General features: G+C 44.5%; 1 protein-coding gene across 3 annotated transcripts in view; it reads left to right on the top strand.

The window, feature by feature from the left end:
• Positions 1-3,249: 3,249 nt before the first annotated feature.
• The window catches only part of REEP1 (receptor accessory protein 1), a 98,733-nt gene continuing 81,375 nt past the window's right edge, over positions 3,250-20,607 (top strand). For all 3 annotated transcript variants that reach the window (XM_065405635.1, XM_065405634.1, XM_065405636.1), the window contains exon 1: positions 3,250-3,446. In XM_065405635.1, the coding sequence (XP_065261707.1) occupies positions 3,423-3,446 (24 nt within the window). In that variant the 5' untranslated portion in view covers positions 3,250-3,422. The remainder of the gene's footprint in view (positions 3,447-20,607) is intronic.

Genomic DNA, 20,607 nt, shown 5'->3' with positions numbered 1-20,607 from the left:
TGAGCGGGCTCCATGATCCCAGTGCTAGCTATGGCGCTTGTTCTGAAAAAAGGCGCGAAACTAGTATCTGACGGACCAGGGGAAGGAGGGAGAGAGGGAGGGGCGAGTGACGACATGGCGTACAGGTACAGGGAATTAAAATCAACAAAGGTGGCTGTGCATCAGGGAGAAACACAAACAACTGTCACACAGAATGCCCCCCCCCCAAAGATTGAACTCAAAACCCTGGGTTTAGCAGGCCATTGATTTCACGGAGGGAGGGGGAAGCTAATGAATACAGAACAAATCTATTTTTTACATCTTAAGCTGGCAGCCGACGGTGCAGCATGACTGATAGCCACTGCAGTATGATGACGATGGATACCAGTTGTAATATACCATCTTCTACCAAAAGGCAAGGGGCTGCTGCGTAGCAATGCAGCCCCACGTCTGCCAGCCCCCAGATCGCCCTCGGCCTCTTCTGGGTGCTTAGCAGAAAATACTGGGCGCTTGGCAGAAAATAGCATACTACGACTGATAGCCATCATCGTCAAGACAGTTCAATAGGACTGAGCATGTCTGCCCAGGTGCCCATGATCGACAGCCACTGCAGTATGATTATGATGGATACCAATCGTAATATACCATCTTCTACCAAAAGGCAAGGGGCTGGTGCAATGCAGCCCTACGGCTACCAGTCATGCTGCACCGTTTACCGCCAAAAGGCAGTTAGCTGCTGCTGCTGTGTAGCAATGCAGTCCCACGTCTGCCGGCACCCAGATGACATATGGTGACGGTGAGCTGAGCTGAGCGGGCTCCATGCTTGCCATGGTATGTTGTCTGCACAGGTAACCCAGGTAAAAAGGCGCGAATCTATTATCTGCCGTTGCTCTGACGGAGGGAGAGGGGCCTGATGACATGTACCCAGAACCCCCCGCGACACTGTTTTGCATCATTCGGGCATTGGGATCTCAACCCAGAATTCCAATGGGCGGCGGAGACTGCGGGAACTGTGGGATAGCTACCCATAGTGCAATGCTCCGGAAGTCAACGCTAGCCTCGGTACTGTGGACGCGGTCCGCCGACTAGAGCACTTAGAGCATTTTATGTGGGGACACACACAATCGGCTGTATACAACCGATTTCTATAAAACCGGCTTCTATAAATTCGACCTAATTTCGTAGTGTAGACATACCCTTAGAAAAGAGATGACTAAGGGGACGTATGAGAGAGGTCTATAAAATCATGAACAATGTGGAAAAAGTTGATGGAAAAGGTAAATACTTCTCTCACAATACAAAAACCAGGGCTCACCTGATGAAATTAATGGGCAGCAGACTTAATACAAACAAGAGGAAGTCCTTTTTCACACAACACACAATTAACCTGTGGCACTCATTGCCATGGGATGTTGTGATGGCCAAAAGTATAACTGGGTTCAAAAAAGAACTAGATAAGTTCATGGAGGATAGGTCCATCAATGCCTATTAGCCAAGATCGTCAGGGATGCACCACAGGCTCGGGGTAACCCTGAACCTCTGACGGCCAGAAGCTGGGAGGGGAAGACAAGGTGGCTCATTCCAAACTGCTTTGTTCTGTACACTCCCCCTGAAGCTCTGGTACTGGCCACTAGTGGAGTCAGGATACTAGGCTAGATGGACCATTGGTCTGATCCAGTATGGCAGTTCTTAAATTTTTATGGTGTGCTGAGCATTTCTTGTCAACATACAAAAAATGGCTACCACTTTGCTCCTCTTTGGATAGCACTGTGCTACATATACCGATGAACCAGCCACAATATAGATTCCTGGGTTATAGTGTGGGCTACCTAGCACTATTGCTACTCTGGAGTGAAGGAATTCCTCCAGCAAGCAACCCTGTCCTGAGAAGTTATGACCAATTTCTATATAAACCTGTTTACAGCAACAAATCCTGCAATCCAATCTCCATGATCTCTCCCTGGTTTGTATGATAAACCAAACTGCTCCATGGGCAATAGCAATGCCCAGCATTGTACATCTAAAGCGAATAAAGCTGGAATGCCCATTTTCAGCCCTGATATCCCCCAGATGTTGTTTATAGATGGTTCCAGTTACAGACTGTATCTGTGGTCATAAACACAGTTCCCCCTAGTGGAGGAATAGACCTACTACAGGAAGTAGACCAATTCCAGACTTCACTGTAAGGCTCCACTGCAGAAAGTAGTAAATGAGATTTTGTGGCTAGTGCTATGGTGCTTCCTGTGATGACTGGCTTCAGAAGCATGTATATCTGTCAATCAACCTCTCAGTGCTGCAGCATGGGATGGAGACTTCTATAATGTGGGATGCAGCCCCACATAAGGATTCCTGTCTATCCTATGGGGCCGTCAAGCTGTGATGGTTTAAATGAGGGAAATTTCAGAATAGTCCAGTGTCGATTTTATAAGGCACATTGATGAGCACAGAAAAATCCTTCATCATAATAATGAGAAATTGCTTTAAAAATTATCTAAAATGAGGGACTCTCCCTCTAAAAACTGGGTAAGACTTGGTGGCTGGTCTGAATCCCCATATCCTGAAGAAGACGCCTGAAGCGGTTGAAGAGTCAGGGATTATTTTGGAGTGGATGTGATCACAATGCATTGTCACACAGTGGGACAATGTCATGACTTTGCTATGCCAATGTTATGATACATTGTGTTGTGTCACCGTGTTCTCCTGCTGGACCAAAGAGGTAAAGTAGCAGCCACCAGTGGCCACCTAGGATTAAATTAATTAAAGCCACTTTGCTTTCCTTCTAGCTGCTCGGACATAGAGGAGCTAGAATTTGGGGCAGAGACTGTCCTTTTGTTCTGTGTCTGTACAGTGCCTAGCCCAATGAGGTCCTGGTCCAGCAGGGGCAGCAAAACAAATAATAAAAATTAATAATAACTTAGATCTCCTTTGGCTGGGAGCAGTATAGGGACTATGATACACAGCCGGGCTAACAGAGGTGGCAGTAACCCCACTGCCAGTTCGTTACATTGTTAAAGCTAGCGCTGGTCGGCAGCGATTTGAAATAATCCCAGGGAACAGAATGAAATACCCTGGGTTCTATAAAGGGAAACGTGCGGGCCACATGGGACCGTCTCCAGATCAAAGCGGGGCCTGCAGGCCGTCAGTGGAGAGAGAGGCTGGAGCCAGAGAGAAAGTGAAAACACCGACGGGGCTTGCAGAGCTGTGGGTGCGCCGAGCCGTCGATGACTCCTGGTGTCCTGCCCAATCCCCTCCGCAGCCGCTCGCTGGAGCCCCTTTGGCGTGAGCAGCGGCGCGGAGTGAGGCTGCGCTGAAATGCCGAATGGCTGAGCCGCTCGCTCTGCTCATTCCGGTGGGAGCCGCAGACAGACATATTCAGGGACGGAGAAACAGGGGGACCCCTCCCTGGCAAGAGAGCGGCACCCTGCACACAGCGCCATGGTGTCATGGATCATCTCCAGGCTAGTTGTGTGAGTAGATTGTTTTCTGTGTTGTTCACCGCAATCCAGTCCGCCCCTTGCGTTGCGTGTCTCTCAGGTTTGCGGACACACTGACACAGGGCATGTCTTGAATGCTGCTGCTATTAATACTAGATCATGACTAGTCAACTAAATTTAGCAGGTTGTTACTAATGGTTCGTTTGGCTGGACTGGGGGGAAAAAGGGGAAGGATTATTACATGGATCAAACCGTATTTTACACCGTGGGAAAATTACAATATGAAAAAAAAAATTGTGATCCTCTGTGGTACAGCGCAGGAGAAAAACCTTTGCCAGCCAGGCATTCGTTCTGCGTTTATTTGGAGATTGCTGAATAAGCAGGGTGGTTTGCACTGCTCTGTGCTTTGCAAATCAAACCACCGGGGCTGGGAAGCGGAAAAAAACAAGCACCAAAGGAAAATAAAAAAAAATCAACTTGATTTCAGCGGCACCGCTTTGTTTATTGGAAAATGGCACATCTGGCTGATAATCGCTAGGGGGCGCTGCCCCGAGGGATCGGACGGGGAGGCGAGGAGCGGGCAGTGTCATTTTGTAATTACCTGTCATAAAAGGGAAATATCAAATTCTCCTACCCTGTTGGCACCCCCAGCCCAGAAAACCCCCAACCAAACCTATGAATCTAACGTGGTGGGATCTTGCAGCCTCCTCACCCTTGTGCCAATTCCATGCTTTTTAGTGAGTGCTCCTGGCCCTACTGTAGGTTGGGAATATGTAAGATTTCACTGGGAATGCTTCCCAGGCAGAGAGAGAGAGAGAGAGAGAGAGAGAGAGAGAGAGAGAAAAAAGAGCAGCAGCAAATTCCCCATACAGCCGAATTTGCTGCATCTCTCTGGGAAGAGACTAAGTAGCATTTAGTGGCACTCTAAGGGGTTTATGGTTAAGGTGGGGGAGCATAGGGGCTGATCTGTTGTCATATTTTCCCTTCTGGAATGGAAAAGGTTAGAACACTGATCGAATCAACTAAATTGTTGGTCATTTTCCTGTCTGGGCATTAAACAGACTGAGGTGGACACAAGTGATGCTCTCAAGTCATGGTGGTTGATCAGTTGCAAGCCTGTCGCTTTCTTTGTTTGCCAGAAGCATGCAGGGATGTTGCACAATCAGCACAATTTAGAAATGTTATTTTCAAGGTCTGCTTCTGCCCAGTGAAATTAAAGACAAGAGGATACTAGCTGTCTCTCTGTAATCCTCAGAAGCTTGTAGGAGCAGGTCACACATTCAGAGGTGGAGTTTTTCTGGTTTTCCCCAAGTAGAATTATGGTCTTTCCCTTTAAGCCTCCAAGTTATATGATCTGGATCCATCTGCAGCTGTCAATAACTGTTGTTGGGTTTGCACTTTATTCTGGGGAAGCATGTTAAATATTTAAATGATTTAATATGAACAGTAGAACTGGGCAGATATCATTGGTAATAATATGAGACATCATTTCAAAGCTTCATTTCATGTCATACAAGGCTGTTTTGGCCCCCCCGAGAAATCGTTTTATCACCACATGATCCAACAGAGTTCCCAGGAACAAAGAACCAGTGGGAAACCAAAGGAAAGATGGTAATTTGACTTAGATTTCAAACACATGATTTCACAGAACACACCCTGTTTGATAGAAATCTTATTGGGGCAGGATATTCAGCATTTGATATCTGCAGTAACACGATTAACTGAACACAGTCTCATCTGCTTTCTCCAAATGGCAGGTTGGGTGTCAACTCTGAATTTGGAGGGTCCTACTATTGATTTGTTCTGTTTGAATTCTGATAATAAATCATAGGATGGTGGAGAAATGTTGCAAGGAAATATAGCAATCCAAGCTCAGCTACCTCTTCTTTTGTGCAACCAATTAGCTTTAATACATGCCACATGTCTTAAGATCTAATCTGATCTCACTAACCAGCTATGAATTTCCAGTTCACCCATAGGTGCAGTTTTCTGTCTCACACTGCACTTGTGACCTTTGGATCATTACACATGCAGCATTAACACACTGTAGTCTAGTTGGGGATATTCTGTGCCCATCCCTTTGATTTGTTGGTTTTCTGTTGAATCCTGGTTTACATTCATAAAGGTGAGTGTTGCATTATGCTCTTAGCACTCCACCTCACTGCAATAGGCTTGGAATCAAGTCCTTAATGGGACTGCAGCTCAGTTGATCTCTAGTGATAGAGAGATCCACAGTAGGCAAAAGAATGCCTTACCCAGGCTCCTGGGAGTTTTAATTTTGGCAGCCTCAGCATCCCTGTTGTCTATCTATTTTTCTAAACCACATCTTGCTACAGTTTAGTTGACAGGTGTGTCTCATCTGCTTAATATTACTAGTGTTATCAAGACCCCTTGTTCTAGGTGCTGTACAAACACAGAACAGAGACAGTCCCTTAGTAGGGAAGATCTTCATGATTACTTTAAGGGCCCGATCCTGTTCCCACTGGAGTCAAGGGGAGTTTTGCCACTCACTTCAAGATAGGCCCCACAGGATGTTCATTTTTCCACTAACTTATTTTGCATCCTGGAGATGTTTGATGCTTTGCCCTTGACTGTGAGACATTCTAGAAATACAAGAACAAAATTGCACCATTATTAATAGGTTAGTGACAGCAAATTATGCATCAGGTTTCAGCAGAAAGAACATTTCATATACCACCTGTGTCTGTTTCCCCATCTGTAACATGTAGCCACTGCCCGCTACTGGATGGAATCCGAGTTGATCAGTGGTGTGTCCTATTCCCTATATTGCCTACAATTTTAAAGGAACTGTCATGCTGTCTAGAGTAATTCACGACTAAGTGCCAATCTCAGGGCAAAAAGAACAGGAGTACTTGTGGCACCTTAGAGACGAAAATTTATTTGAGCATAAGCTTTTGTGGGCTACAGCCCACTTCATTGGTTGCATAGAATGGAACATACAGCAAGATATTTATGCATACAGGGAACATGAAAAGGTGGAAGTAGCCATACCAACAGTAAGAGGCCAATCAAGATGAGCGGTCATCAGCAGGAGAAAGAAAAAAAAAACTTTTGAAGCTGGTGGGTATGTTCTATAATTAGATTTCACCAACCCAGTAACAAAATGTGAACTCTTGGATCACTGTAACAGTCTTACCATGGAGTCAGAGTCCCCTTGGGTACTTCAGTCTATCTTGCTACTCAGGCATGTGGGACTTAGTGATAAATAGTCACTTACACAAAAATAAAGTAAAGTAAATAATATTCAGGTTGCTCCCAGTCTCAAGAGATCCTTCCCCCAAACAATTTGTACCTTAAATCTCACACCAAAGATTGCTAACTAAGCATTTATTAACTAGAAAAAAAAAAAGTTATTCACAGGTTAAAGCAGGCAACATAAAAACAAATGAGTTACAATCCATGGTTCCAAAAGGTAACAGATCTGTACTGATCTCTCCACTGAGATTCTTAGAACTAACCCAGGTTGACCCTGGAGATCTCTACTTTTGTGAGCATCTTTATATGCCCTTCCCTCCGAGCTCAAACTAATGAGATGAGGGCTCCTGCTCATAACTTCATGGGTTAATGGAGCAAATCAATGGAGTTTTTGTCCTACAGTGGACCATTTACTCTTGATAGCCCATCTCAATGGGTAAGGGAACCACTCTTCCTGCCTAGGTTCACAAGTTCAGAGCAGGCATTTTTACAATTGTAAAGCAAGACTTACATATTGCCTTATAGCAGTGGTCCCCAAACTTTTTAAGTTGAGCCCCCTCTTATTCCAATGTAATCTGCTTGCACCCCCTCCCCAGGAGCTGCAGTCAGTGCTGGAGGTAGGGACAGGGCTAGAGCAGAGCTGGGAGGTGCTCCCACGCCCTGTCACTCCCCCTAACATTCCTCTGTACCCCCTAGAGTAGCATGCCCCACAGTTTGGGGACTTCTGCCTTATAGGATGAGATACAGACATCACAAGTAAGATTAATGCATGCAGCAATTTACAAGCATTTTAGAGAGTTGTCACAGGGTCCACTCACAGCTAGGGTACCTCTTCCTGGTTGCTCTGGGGATTAGTTCTTTGCAGCTCCAACACCCCTTTCTGTCAGTTCCTCTCCCAGTTTCTTTTTCTCAGACAGTGTGCTCCTTCACACTCAGCCCTCTAGGGTAGGAAAGTCTCTCTATACAAAATGGCAGACTTCCCTTCACTGCCCTGACTGTGCTATTCCTTCAGTGGCTGGTGGTGGAAGCCAGCCCAACCATTTACTCCAGGTTCTAGTCCATGGACCCTATCTCTAGGGACAGTGACCTGCTCACTGCTAGACTGTGTTGCTCTTCCCCTGGACACCTTCTTACATTTCAGCTCTACCTTATGGTTCCCCCAGCCTTCTGGGTTTACCAGCCTAAATTCCCTTCTCCTAGGGAGTAATAATTGCAGGGTACCTAGCACTGTAACCCTAAACACACCTCCCTTCTCCTGCAAGTGACTGCAGACTATTTCCCCTATAGCCCTTCTCTGTTGCCAGCTTCCTGGCTTTATACCAGTCCCTACTGCTCCTCCCCAGCTGGACTCCATCCTCAATCAGTTCTTTAATCCCTGGCCCTTCCCCAGGTGCAGTTTATCAGGTTAATTATCCTCATTTACTGGCTCTGCCTTGTACATATTGGGGTAAACACCCCATCACTAGTGTAGACACCAAACACATTCTTACAAGTCTAACACCTGTCGGAAACAATATTAACATACAAGGGAGCTGATCTGATTTCTAGTGTGAGTTTGTCAGTGCTCAGATGACACCTATGGTTTAGCAAGAGCTGGCATCTGATTTACCAGCATCACAGGAGGTGCTCCTTTACTTCAAGTGATAGGTGCCTGTAGTGTTGGAGTAGATGGACTGGAATTCTATCTTTGCTGTTGCTGTGAAGTTCTCATTGGCCAGGGCGTGCAGCATGATGACAGCTGTGAAGTCCTAGATGCCTGTTCTGCCTCCCAGGGGAGGGAATTAGTCTGCAGAAGAGAAGAGTGAGCGGGGATTTGATAGCAGCCTTCAACTATCTGAAGGGGGGTTCCAAGAGGATGGAGCTCAGCTGTTCTCACTGGTGGCAGATGACAGAACAAGAAGCAGTGGTCTCAAGTTGCAGTGGGGGATGTCTAGGTTGGATATTAGGAAACACTATTTCACTAGGAGAGTGGTGAATCACTGGAATGGGTTACCTAGGAAGGTGGTGGAATCTCCATCCTTAGAGGTTTTTAAGGCCCGGCTTGACAAAGCCCTGGCTGTAATGATTTAGTTCAGGGGTTGGCAACCTTTCAGAAGTGGTGTGCCGAGTCTTCATTTATTCACTCTAATTTAAGGTTTCATGTGCCAGTAATACATTTTAACGTTTTTAGAAGGTCTCTTTCCATAAGTCTATAATATATAACTAAACTATTGTTGTATGTAAAGTAAATAAGGTTTTAAAAATGTTTAAGAAGCTTCATTTAAAATTAAATTAAAATGCAGAGCCCCCCAGACTGGTGACCAGGACCCGGGCAGTGTGTGTGCCACTGAAAATCAGCTTGTGTGCCGCTTTTGGCACGCGTGCCATAGGTTGCCTACCCCTGATTTAGTTGGGGTTGGTCCTGCTTTGAGCAGGGGGTTGGACTAGATGACCTCCTGAGGTCTCTTCCAACCCTAATATTCTATGATTCTATGAATTCATTAATTAATATTTAAACACATTTTGAAGATGGAAAGTGATGTAGAAATGCTTGGTACAGTATTATGATATAAATCCTGTTATTTTCTAGAAGCATGGAAATAATCTATATGCTGCTTTTTGCATTGAATATTTTTCCCGTGCTTGGGGTCACACAAATAAAAAATTCTGCTCCAGCTTTGGAAGTTAGTTCAATATGTCACCTTCTCTGTGAAAAACCTTTTGATTTTTAACACATGGAAGATGGGGTGGTCAGATTAGATCAGACCACTGATCTAATGACGTTGCAAGTTGTAACTTGGGTACTGGAATCCCTGTAGCAATGTACTGAAAGGTGATCTGCAGATGATTTAAAATAAATTAGGTTTGTGCTCTCTTGTGTTACTGTATGATGTGAAGAAAGGGCCCGAGCAAGTGGGCTTTTTTGTTTAGTTTTTTTCCTTTTTTTAACTGTAGAAATATCAGAAATGTCATGTCTGATATTTTCTGGTTTTGCTGGAGAACTTGTTGGAGGTCTCAGAGATATTCATTGTGTGTTCTCATCCCATATTGAAGGGATGGGGATATTGAAATGTAACAAGCAAGTGTTCACTGGAGCTAAATGGGTGTTAACGCAAACAAAAAGCAAAGAGTTTTTCAACAGAATGACTAAAAGTTCTTGCTCCCGCTCAATTGCTTAGCTTTCACTCTTCTGTGATGTCATTTCAATAGCTCTCCAATTGCCATAGTCGTCTATGGTAGGCTAGATCTGAGGGCCAGACCTTCCACAGGTGTAAATCACTATCGCCACTGATTTCAGCCATTGATTTCAGTCAGATGATGCTGATTTATACCAACCAAGCCCTCAATTTTTAATATAAAACACAAGCAGAAAAATACCCAAAATATTTTTCATTGACCAGCTTTTTCAGGCCTTCTATACACATGATAACGAAGCACAAAAAAAAAAAAAAAGGCTCTAGCCAAATTTGTCTTCCTTTGCAGACTATCTTTAATTGGGAGCTGTATGATTGTGAAAAGGAAGCCAGTTTGCCGTGCCAGCCCTAGGAGACATATTAGGAGTGTGGGTGTATGTTTTGGTAAGGACCAATAAATTAGATCTAGGCCTTTGGGCAGCTCAGTATCTGAGTGTATCCCACTGGTGAGTGTGTTACAGGTCCTCCGCTGTGCCAACCTGCAGAAGATTGGAGTTGTTACAGCCCCCAATTACAGAGCTTTGGTTCAAAGTGTAGCAGCTTCTGCTTTTAGCTTTGGAGAATTCCAGTTCAGTCCCTGGTGTGTCAGCCAAGAGGGCACTCATCCCAAGAGCATTAGCCTGCCCCTCACCTGATGGATTCCTCCTCTGCAAAGAGCCTTCTGTCCAATCCTTATGCGGTTTTCCATTTGTTTGCAGATGACATGGAGGAGTTGTGGCATCAGTGAAGTGAAAGGCATGTCACATACCAGCTGCTGGGCTGTGGCTGCCACTTAGACTGTGCCATGCCAAAAGACAGCATTGGCAGAGCAGAGCATGAGTAGCCAACCTGGGTTGTGTGATGGTTTTCATAGAACTGCAAGCTTTATATGAACCTAAGCACAGCCTGGGAAAAGGATAGAACACCAGCCATGAAGTGAACATACAGGGTTTGCTGTGCTAAGCGCTGCTAATAAATGCACCACATAGGAAAAAATGAATGTGATCCACAGAAACATAACCCTTTCAGAGGTTGCATAGCCCTTGTCACAACTCGCCTCACTCCTATGCATGCCATATGCCATTACTTGCTGCAGTGTCTGCTACTTTGCTTAGGGGGAATGTAACCTGCTGGTAACAGTAATTGACAGAGGAGGATCCCGCACAGGTGCAGCATTTAGTTTGCCCTTCATGTGATATGTGGGCATTCTGTCTGGGATAATGCTATCGTCTGATTTGTCAAATGTGACCTAAATTTTCTTGCACAAACATGAATGTCCTGTAAATGTTAGGCCACCTCTACACTACAAACTTTGGTCAATGCAAGTTAAGTCTGCATAAAGCTGCCGCAGTTAGCATATCACTTGCACACTTGGCTCCTTGCATCAGCGCTGCGCATACTCACCAGGAGTGCTTGTGATGCACCATGGGTAGGTACCCGTCACCGGCCAATGCACAGTCTTTTGGGACGTTTTGGTAATATACGGTGAGGCAGAAACGAGTCACATAGGTGTGACTGAGAGCAAGGGGTCAACTTCCCAGTGTGCAACTGTCCCTATCTCATAATGTCATCTATATTCCATAATTTTTGTGCCTTTGTTTAAAAATCCCATGAACCCGCATGGCCCTTCTTGATGTCAGCTGTATCTGACAGCAACATGGAAGCCTGCACAGCTCTGTGCTATTTTCATGAACGTTGCAAACATAGGACGCACGATCCTCCAGTATTTGCAGAACCAAAAAAGAACCAAATCAATGGAGAACATGACAATTTCTGGGACATAGCGAGAACCAATTCAAGGTTGTTGGTGTTCATGGATCAGCAGCAGATGGTGGAGTGCAGCTTCTGGGCCAGAGAAACATGCACTAAGCAATGGGATCGCATCATAATGCAAGCTTGGGATGATGAGCACTGGCTGCAGAACTTTCGGATGCACAAGGCCACATTCCTGGATCTGTGTGCTGAGCTCACCCCAGCCCTCCAATGCAGAGACACCAAAATGAGAACGGCACCTACAGTGGAGAAACGAATGGCGATCGCACTGCAGAAACTTGCAATGCCACATTGCTACCGGTCAATGGGAAAACATTTTGAAGTTGGAAAATCCACTGTGGAGGCCACTGTCATGCAAATATGTAGGACCATTAATTACCTCCTGATACGCAATGCGCAGGCCATAATGGATGGATTTTCAGCAATGGATTTCCCGAACTGCAGTGGAGTGATAGACAGCATTCATATCCCTATTTTGGCACCAGACCACCTTGCCACAGAGTATGTCAACAGAAAGGGATCACCGAAGATGCTTCACCGACATCAGTGTTGGCTGGTCAGGGAAGGTGCATGATGTGCACATCTCGAAGAGCACAGGATTGTTCAGAAAGCTACAAGCAGGGACTTTCCTTCTTGAAGAGCAGATTACCATTGGGAATGTTGAAATGCCAATAGTGATCTTGGGGGACTCAGCTTACCCCTCGCTCCCGTGGCTTCACTAGCCACCCTGACAGCACCAAGGAAAGATTCAGCTACTGGCTCAGCAGGTGCAGAATGACAGTTGAATGCACTTTTGGTAGATTGAAGGGATGCTGGCGTTGTTTACTCACAAGATTGGATCTCAGTGAAAAAAAATCCCAATGTTTATAGCTGCCTGCTGTGTCCTGAATAATATCTGTGAGGCAAAGATGCTGTCAGGGTGGAGGTGGAGCAGCAGTCTGCTGAGTTTGAACAGGCAGACACAAGGGATATTAGAACAGCTCAATGTGGAGCTATATGGCTCAGGGAGGGTTTTGACAGATCACTTTAACAGTGAGCCATAGTGATGTATTGTGGTGTACTGTGCTCTACCTGAGCCTGCTATTTTGGGGCCTGTTAGGCATTGTGCGGTGCTTGATGCACGTCAATAGATATAACACTGTCAATGCACCTATTTATTTTGTGGTGCTTGCTGCACATTTATGATTATTATACTGTGTTTGTCATCGATCCTATGAGGTGTCACACTGTACAGTAACAAGCAAGTGGGTGCTTTCAGAACTGCTAAGCACTCTGCAGCATATGTTGTGAATTAATAAAGATTAATTATTTTCGAAATAGTATAATTTTATTCAGCAACAAAACCAGTGCAAAGAAAAATCTGTGCAATTTAAATGCAAATACGTAAAAAACTTAATAAGTTAATGGAACAGAACTTAACAAGGGGAAAGAACAGTTCTGTCCATTTTATCTACACATACCCTAACCTGTGAGAGCCCTGGTTGGTGTATGTGAAGCTGTGGTTGTCCTTAATGTCCCCTGGGGTGCAGTGGTAGAAGTAGGACAGCAGTGGAGTGTTAAGTGGGGGTGTAGGGAGGTGCTGACGTGGAGTTCTCAATTGACTGCAGCGGGACATGAGCCTGGGATTGTTGAGCTTGTTGGTCCACAAGAGTTTGCAGCATCTCTGCTTGCTGCCAGAGAACCCCCGTTATGTCCTGGTGCATCTCCCTCTCCTTTTCCTGCTGGGACTTTCTGTCCACTTTTTTCTTCTCCAGGCTGTCTGCAATATTCATCCTCCAAGCCCTTCGATCACTGTCTGATGCAGCGCTGGCTTGCAGGATCTCCTTGAACATGTCATCCCGAGTCCTCTTCTTTCTCCCCCTTATCTGGCTCAGGTGTTCCGCGGGTGTTTAGGGGGGAGCCCTGAAAGCCGCAATGGCAGCAGCAGCAGATAAAACAAAGGTACTATTGTCAATATAGTCCCAATGAAAAGCAGAAGTTAAGATTCAGAACTCCCCTCCCTTGCTCTCCTAAAGTTTCAAACAAGACATGCTTATTGCTGCTTCTGCTTTGGAGTGCTTGTGCCCGGAACCACTCACAGCACCAGTCTTGGTGCGTATGGCCCACCAGGGCCAAGGGAAATGAGGGAATTGCTCAGTTGCATGAAACTATGAGTATAGGGTAATGTCACTGAATACTGGCACCATTTTCCACAGGCAGTGGTGATTCTAGCTGTGATCTCACTCCTGAGGGTAACAAAGGCACTGAGAATACAGCTGCTGCTGCCCCGAAGCTGCCCAGGCCTGTATGCTGCTAGCCTGTGTACTGCAGTGGTGCCTGCTGAAGTTATCACTGACTGGCGTGGGAAAGTGTCCTACTGCGGGGTAAGAAATAAGGCTGCCATCCCTAGAAACCTTTGGAAGAGGACTGCAGAGTACCTGCACAAAAGCTTCAGTGAGATCTCTCAGGAGGCTTCAAGAGACATCCCTGTGTTCATAAACAACCTGCTTCTCATGGCCCCTGTTGCCTAACTCTACAGGGGAATGAAAGCAGATACGCACCTCTCTTTGTTGTACCACTAACTCTTCTAGTACGAATAAATGGATGAAAAGTCGTTAGCTGTGTCCTGTTAAGTTGGGGGCACCATCAGTACATCACTGTAATGGGAGATACAATTACACAGGACTTACCCAAGGCTCCTTCCCCTGCATCAGGCTTCCCTGTGCTCGACTGCTGGGATTGACTGGACTGAGCGAATGAGTGAGGGTGGAGGAGAGCGAGCAACAGAGGGCGTGGGGATGGAGTGAGCGGGGGGCAGGAGCTCGGAGAAGGGGTGAGGCAGGGGCAGAGCCTCAGAGAAGGGGCAGGGCAGGGGTGGGGCAAGGATGTTCGGTTTTGTGCAGTTAGAAAGTTGGCAACCCTATGATGGGATGACAGTGAGGAACCTGAGGACAGGCCGAATGTGGTCAGAGTATATGAGGTAGATGAGCGGCAGCCTTGCAAACGGACTGAAGAAGGACAAGGTAGGTATTGTAGAGGAGGGGAAGAAGGCTGTAGTTGCACTAAAATGAGTGGAGCTAGAGACAGAAGATCAGGTTTCAGGAGGGACCTATATTGACATGGGAGGATAAGGAAAGCAAGTGGACGATTGACTCCTGGGCTGGGAGTGACTGGAAGACAAGCAGCAGAGCCTCAGTAGATACTGTCCTCTCATGTTTAATAAGGCTCTGTTGCTGCCTGCCTCCTTGCCCCATTCTTATCGCTAGTGAGATGGTAGTCAGCCAATAAAATCAACCAACGAGGCTATTTTTCTATAGAAAACAAGGGTCTTTTTTTTTTTTCATGGAAAAAATGGCAAATTTCACAGAGCAATACTAAATGTAATATATATGTATGTTAAAGGCCAACATCAATCAGTCGATACTTTGTGAGGGGCTAGAAAGTCCAGGAGAGTCCTAAACACAGGAACCAAGAATTCCCACTCACTTTATGGAGATTTATTGGAAAAATTCCAAGGATCACAGGGACATCTTCAGAAACAGAGCAGTTCAATAACATCAGCTTCAACAAATGTTTCGGAGCCTGAGTTCATTCTGCTGCTTCTTTTCATTCAGCTCAGTTGAGCTGATTTCTTGTACTTCCTGAGTCTAGAATCTAAGTATTTTTTACAGAAAGTTAAAAACTGTCCAACATTTTGAGTTTTTCTAGTGTTCAGGAGCAGTGATCAGCTTCATATTGAAGAGTAAGGGTGGGCTTGTGCTTATGGCATTGCTCGGGGCCTCAGGCGATGTGGGTTCTAGTCCTGGCTCTGGTACAGATTGTGTGGGTGTGCTTGGGAGGTTAGTTTCTGTGTTTCAATTCTGCATCTGTAAAATGGGGATAATAATACCTCCTTTGTCTGTCTTGTCTATTTAGACCATATGCTCTTTGTGGCAGTTCCTAACGCAGTGGGGTCCTACTCAAACTTAGAGGGTGGTCCTCTAAGCACTACTGTAATGTAAATATTAATTAAATGCAAAAAAATTAGAACAGTGGTTTTCAAACTTTTTAGGCTGAGTACCCCTTTCCAAATAATGTAATCTACTGCATGCCTCCAACTGAGATAGGGTTATAATATACCTATGAAAACAAAAAAGAAAGTCTGTGAGGGATAACACAATGCACAAGCCCTCAGCGTGTATTGTCCCAGATACACTACTACTGCAAATAATAATTGTAACAAACAATTTTATTATATATATACTTTTGCCTTGGATAAAAATAGTCCCTGAAACAAGTTTCTAGTTGTTGTAAAAATTAATTTGGAAATTTTCAACCTCATTTTATTGTAATTAATTAAAATGAATGAAGCCTCCAAGCTGGTCTCAATCACTCAGAACTGATATAACCCGTGATAGCCTGTTCATGACTAAGCATTTAAAAATGCCAATCATGTATTTTTGTTGATGATAAAAAGATACAGAAAAGGAGGCAAAGAAAAGTTCAGTATCCACGCATTTCTACAGCTGACCTGGGTAACACAAAAATATATTACTGGCATTTTTAAATTCTTGGTGACTAACATATAGTACTTACTGATGTTAGTTAAAAATAGTAATAATAAAATGCTTACCAATCATTGTGATGGATATTCCTGCTTTTTAATCACACAAATCACTGATGGCAGGGAAAATTGGAGAGAGCTTCAATCGCAAGTCATTTTCGGCGTTTAATCTCTGACACTACTTGGTCTTGATCACCGTGAGGGCAGAGAATCCAGTCTCACAAAGATACATTGTGGAGAAGAGCATCAGAAACTTAACAGCTTATTTTGACAGGTCTGGGTAATCTTCCATTCTTTGTGCCCAAACGTCTGCCAAAGGTTTGCATGCAAATTCTGATTTAAGCCCACCATCAGAACAGAGATCTAAAAGTTTCTCCTGCTCATGCACTGACAGATGAGGGTTTGAGAGAGATTCAGGCACCTCAAATGGATTGCATATCCAGGTGTTTGCATTGTCCATTTTGGGGAAATATTTTCCAAGCTGTTGGCTAAGTTGTCGCTAGTGCTCCATAATGTCAGCTTTTACACTCTCATGGAACTGCATATTGGCATTTGTTTCAAGAAATTCTTGCAATGTTGGAAAGCAACAATCACATTTCTCTTTAAGCAGCTATCCCAAAACAGTCGTTTCTTAACCGTGGATTCGATTTTGTCTTGTGTTTTGAAAATAGTGACGTTTAAGCCCTGCCGACCTAAACTGAGCTCATTGAGGCAAGAAAAATGTCTGCCAAGTAGGCTAATTGCTGAAGCCAGGCAGCATCTTCCAAGCAAGAAGACAGTGCAGAGGGGTGGTGATCGGTGAAAAAAACGTGAAGCTCACTGCGCAGCTCAGAATTGTGGCAGCACTTTGCCACATGACAGCCAGCGAACCTCAGTGTGCATTAGTAGCATCAAATGGTCACTTCCCATTTCGTCACACAGGGTAGCAAAAATTCTTGAATTTAGAGGTTGAGCCTTAACGAAGTTAACCATTTTGACTGCATCAGATAACAATGACCGTTAAGACTTCAGAAATTTTTTTGGGAAGCAAAGGGCTTCTCTGTGGATGCTGCAGAGCACCCGTGTGACTTCTGTTGCTACAGCCTTGATGCAAACCATGACTCCACTGCTTTCCGGTCATTGATTTTGCCCCATCAATACAAATCCCTACACAGCGGGACCAATCCATTCTATTCTTACTCATGAAGTTATCAAGCAAGTACAAAAATCTCTTCTCCTGTTTTTCAGGGAGGCAGAGGACAAAAGAGAAAACCTTCATGTATGGTACTTTCGTACATATAACGAACATAAACGAAAAAATTTGCTAGGCTAGCTAAATCCAGGGATTTGTCTAGGTGGAGAGAATAATAGTCACTGTTTCTAACATAATTCACAAACTAAGAAAGAATATTTTTGGCCATATTGCCAGTGCAGTGCAACGCAGTGTTATCAGAGAGGGATATGGTATCAAGTTTTTTTTCCTGCTTGTTCACTGAGCATCACTTCACCAAGTCTTTCCCAGCAGGCATAATTAAATCTTTTGCAACAGCGTTCCCTGATTTAGCCACTTTGTAACTCACAAGGTCTGAAGCTCGACGTGAAAATTTATGTTTCCCATGCAAGAATTTGATTGCAGAATTACTTTACTGCTTTTTAGCTCTTCCAGTTTGTAATTGAAAAACTTGTCTTTACATTGATTGTGTTTAGTCTCTAGATGCTGGCGAAGAAGGAATGGTTTAAGACTGACAAAACTTCGCAGCATAGGACACACTGTGGCTGAGGATATCCAACGTCCTCAGTCCATGTAAATCCAAGTTCAATGTAACTTTCATCATACTTGCATTTTTTTTTATGCCCTTTCTTTGTCCTGCTCTGTCACATACTTCCCAGGTTGAACTTGTAAATCATGCATGGCCTCCTCTGCATTCGCATCACTACAGCCAGCAGTAGTGGTTGAATTAGGGTGACCAGATGTCCCGATTTTATAGGGACAGTCCCGATATTTGGGGCTTTTTTATATATAGGCTCCTATTACCCCCCACCCCCTGTCCCGATTTTTCACACTTGCTATCTGGTCACCCTAGGTTGAATCAGCTGAAACTGTGGTTGCACTGGGCTCCTGCTGATCCCTAGGTGTTCCACCCTTTGCTAATGTACCAGTCTTGAGCCAATGATCCATATTTTTTCACTGAATTGAAGACTAAAAACTCTTACCTCTGACCTCAGATGTCAATAACGGCTTGAAAGAATGAGGCCAGTTAGACCTCATTAGAGTTAACCTCATTAATGAGGTCAAACTGGCCTGATTCTTATCGCGTTTATACGTGTTTATAGTGTTAATCTCACACAACGGAAAGGAAACGTACACCAATGCGGCTGTAATTTTAATTGGAAGGAGATTAAACGTTTATTAGATTGCCATATCTTACTAAATAAAATGCGTTGTCCGCCATTACAGGGTTTTTCTCGCATACCCCCTGATGAGAGCTCGCATACCCCAAGACAGCTTACGTTGGCCTAACTCTGTAAGTGTCTACACTGAACCGTAGCTCCCACCAATGTAACTCGCCCACAATACCGATTTAATAACTCCACCCCATCGAGAGGCATAGAGCTTAGGTCAATGTAGTTAGTTTGATGCCGTGTCAGTGTAGACACCGCATTACTTACATTGATTGGTGCTGCCTTTCAGAAGCTGTCCCACAATATCCCACACTGAGAGTTAAATCGGTGCAAGTGCTCCTGGTGAGGATGCACACCACCGACACAAGGAGCATAGTTCAAAAGCGATTTTATTACTGCATGGCTGTACATCGATGTAACTTACGTCGATTTAATTTTGTAGTGTAGGCCTGCCCTTAGAGTAGGGTGACCAGATGTCCCGATTTTATAGAGAAAGTCCAGGTATTTGGGGCTTTGTGTTATATAGGTGCCTATTACCCCCCATCCCCGTCCCGATTTTTCATACTTTCTGCCTGGTCACCCTAGCTTAGAGAGACAAGGAGGGTGAGGTAGTATAGTTTAGTGGACCAACTTCTGCTGGTGAGAGAGACAAGCTTTCAAGCTTACAGGGAGCTCTTCTTCAGGTCTGGAAAACTAACTCAAAGTATCACAACTAAATACAATGTGGAACAGATTGTTTAGCATAAGTAGTTAAAACATTCAAGGTGAAGTGGCCTGTTAACACCTCTTCAGTCATAGGGAGAAAAGGAAAAAAATTGTGGAGTGGGGGGACTAAGTGGGCCATAGATTGTTGTAATAAATGATCAGCAGAAGCAAGTTCCCCACAGACCAGGACACACCAGCTCAAAGCAGCACCAGACCCTGCCAGAACAACAGATGCAAAACCTGCAGACATCTCTCTACTGCTACAATGATCAACACTCCCCTCAACACACCTTTCAAGATCCATGGGTCCTACACAGCCTATCACAATATGTGGTGTACCTCATCCATGGCCGTAAAGGCCCCAATAGCAACTATGTGGGTCAAACCAGACAATCACTATTCTCTCAAATGAACTCACACAGGAAAATGATAAAAGACAAAGAACACTATCACTAGGGTGACCAGATGACCCGATTTTATAGGGACAGTCCTGATATTTGGGCCTTTTTCTTATATAGGCTCCTATTACCCCCCACCCCCGTCCCAATTTTTCACACTTTCTATCTGGTCACCCTAACTATCACCCATGAGTGAACACTTTTCATAAAGCGAATCCCTCTCTATCTGACCTCTCAGTCCTCATGCTCAAAGGAAACCTGCACAACACTTGCAAAAGACAAGCCTGGGGGCAGGGGGGAGGGCAGGAGATCCATTTGGCCTGGGCCTCAAGCTCAAAGGGGGCCTCAAATTTAGACACTTGTTAATTTTTTGGCATTTGATAAGTTTCGCAACTTGTTTTTATGCGCATCCCTATCGGACCAAAATGGGACACACTCTCTCAGTTTAGAACTTAGAGCTGCAAATTTAAGCAAATTTCTAGCTTTCATTAGATTTTTCCTCAATAATTAGTGCATTTGCACAGAAAAAGGCTAGAAAAGCATTTGTTAAATAAAAAAATATTTAAATTATGTCTCACTCTTTTTTTGGTGCCTTATTTTGTTTTCATGTGTCGTCATTTTTTATTTTTATTATGGCAAGGGGACTCAAAAGCTGGAAGTGGTCCGGGCCTCTCTGGACCTCTGAGAGGGCCTGCCCAGGAGCTTAAATTCATAACTTTTCTAGATACTAAAAAACATGGACTGAATAGGTACACTGGATTTGTGGTTTATTATATATAATCCAATCTATCTCACCCATTAACCATGACTCCAGCTCCCCCTCCCGCCCCCCATTCCCATGCTATGACTGGAGAGGTGTTAACGGGCCACTTTACCTTGAATGGTCCCTTGAAATCTGTGTTAACTATTTATGCTAAACAATCTGTTCCCTCTTGTATTTAGCTGGGACATTCTGAGTACATTTCCCAGATGTGAAGAAGAGCTTTGCATGCATTTGAAAGCGTGTCTCTCTCACCAACAGAAGTTGGTCCAATAAAAGATATTAC

This window comes from Emys orbicularis, chromosome 5 (assembly GCF_028017835.1).
Source record: "Emys orbicularis isolate rEmyOrb1 chromosome 5, rEmyOrb1.hap1, whole genome shotgun sequence".
Lineage (NCBI taxonomy): Eukaryota > Metazoa > Chordata > Testudines > Emydidae > Emys > Emys orbicularis.
This window is presented reverse-complemented; position numbering and strand designations above follow the sequence as displayed.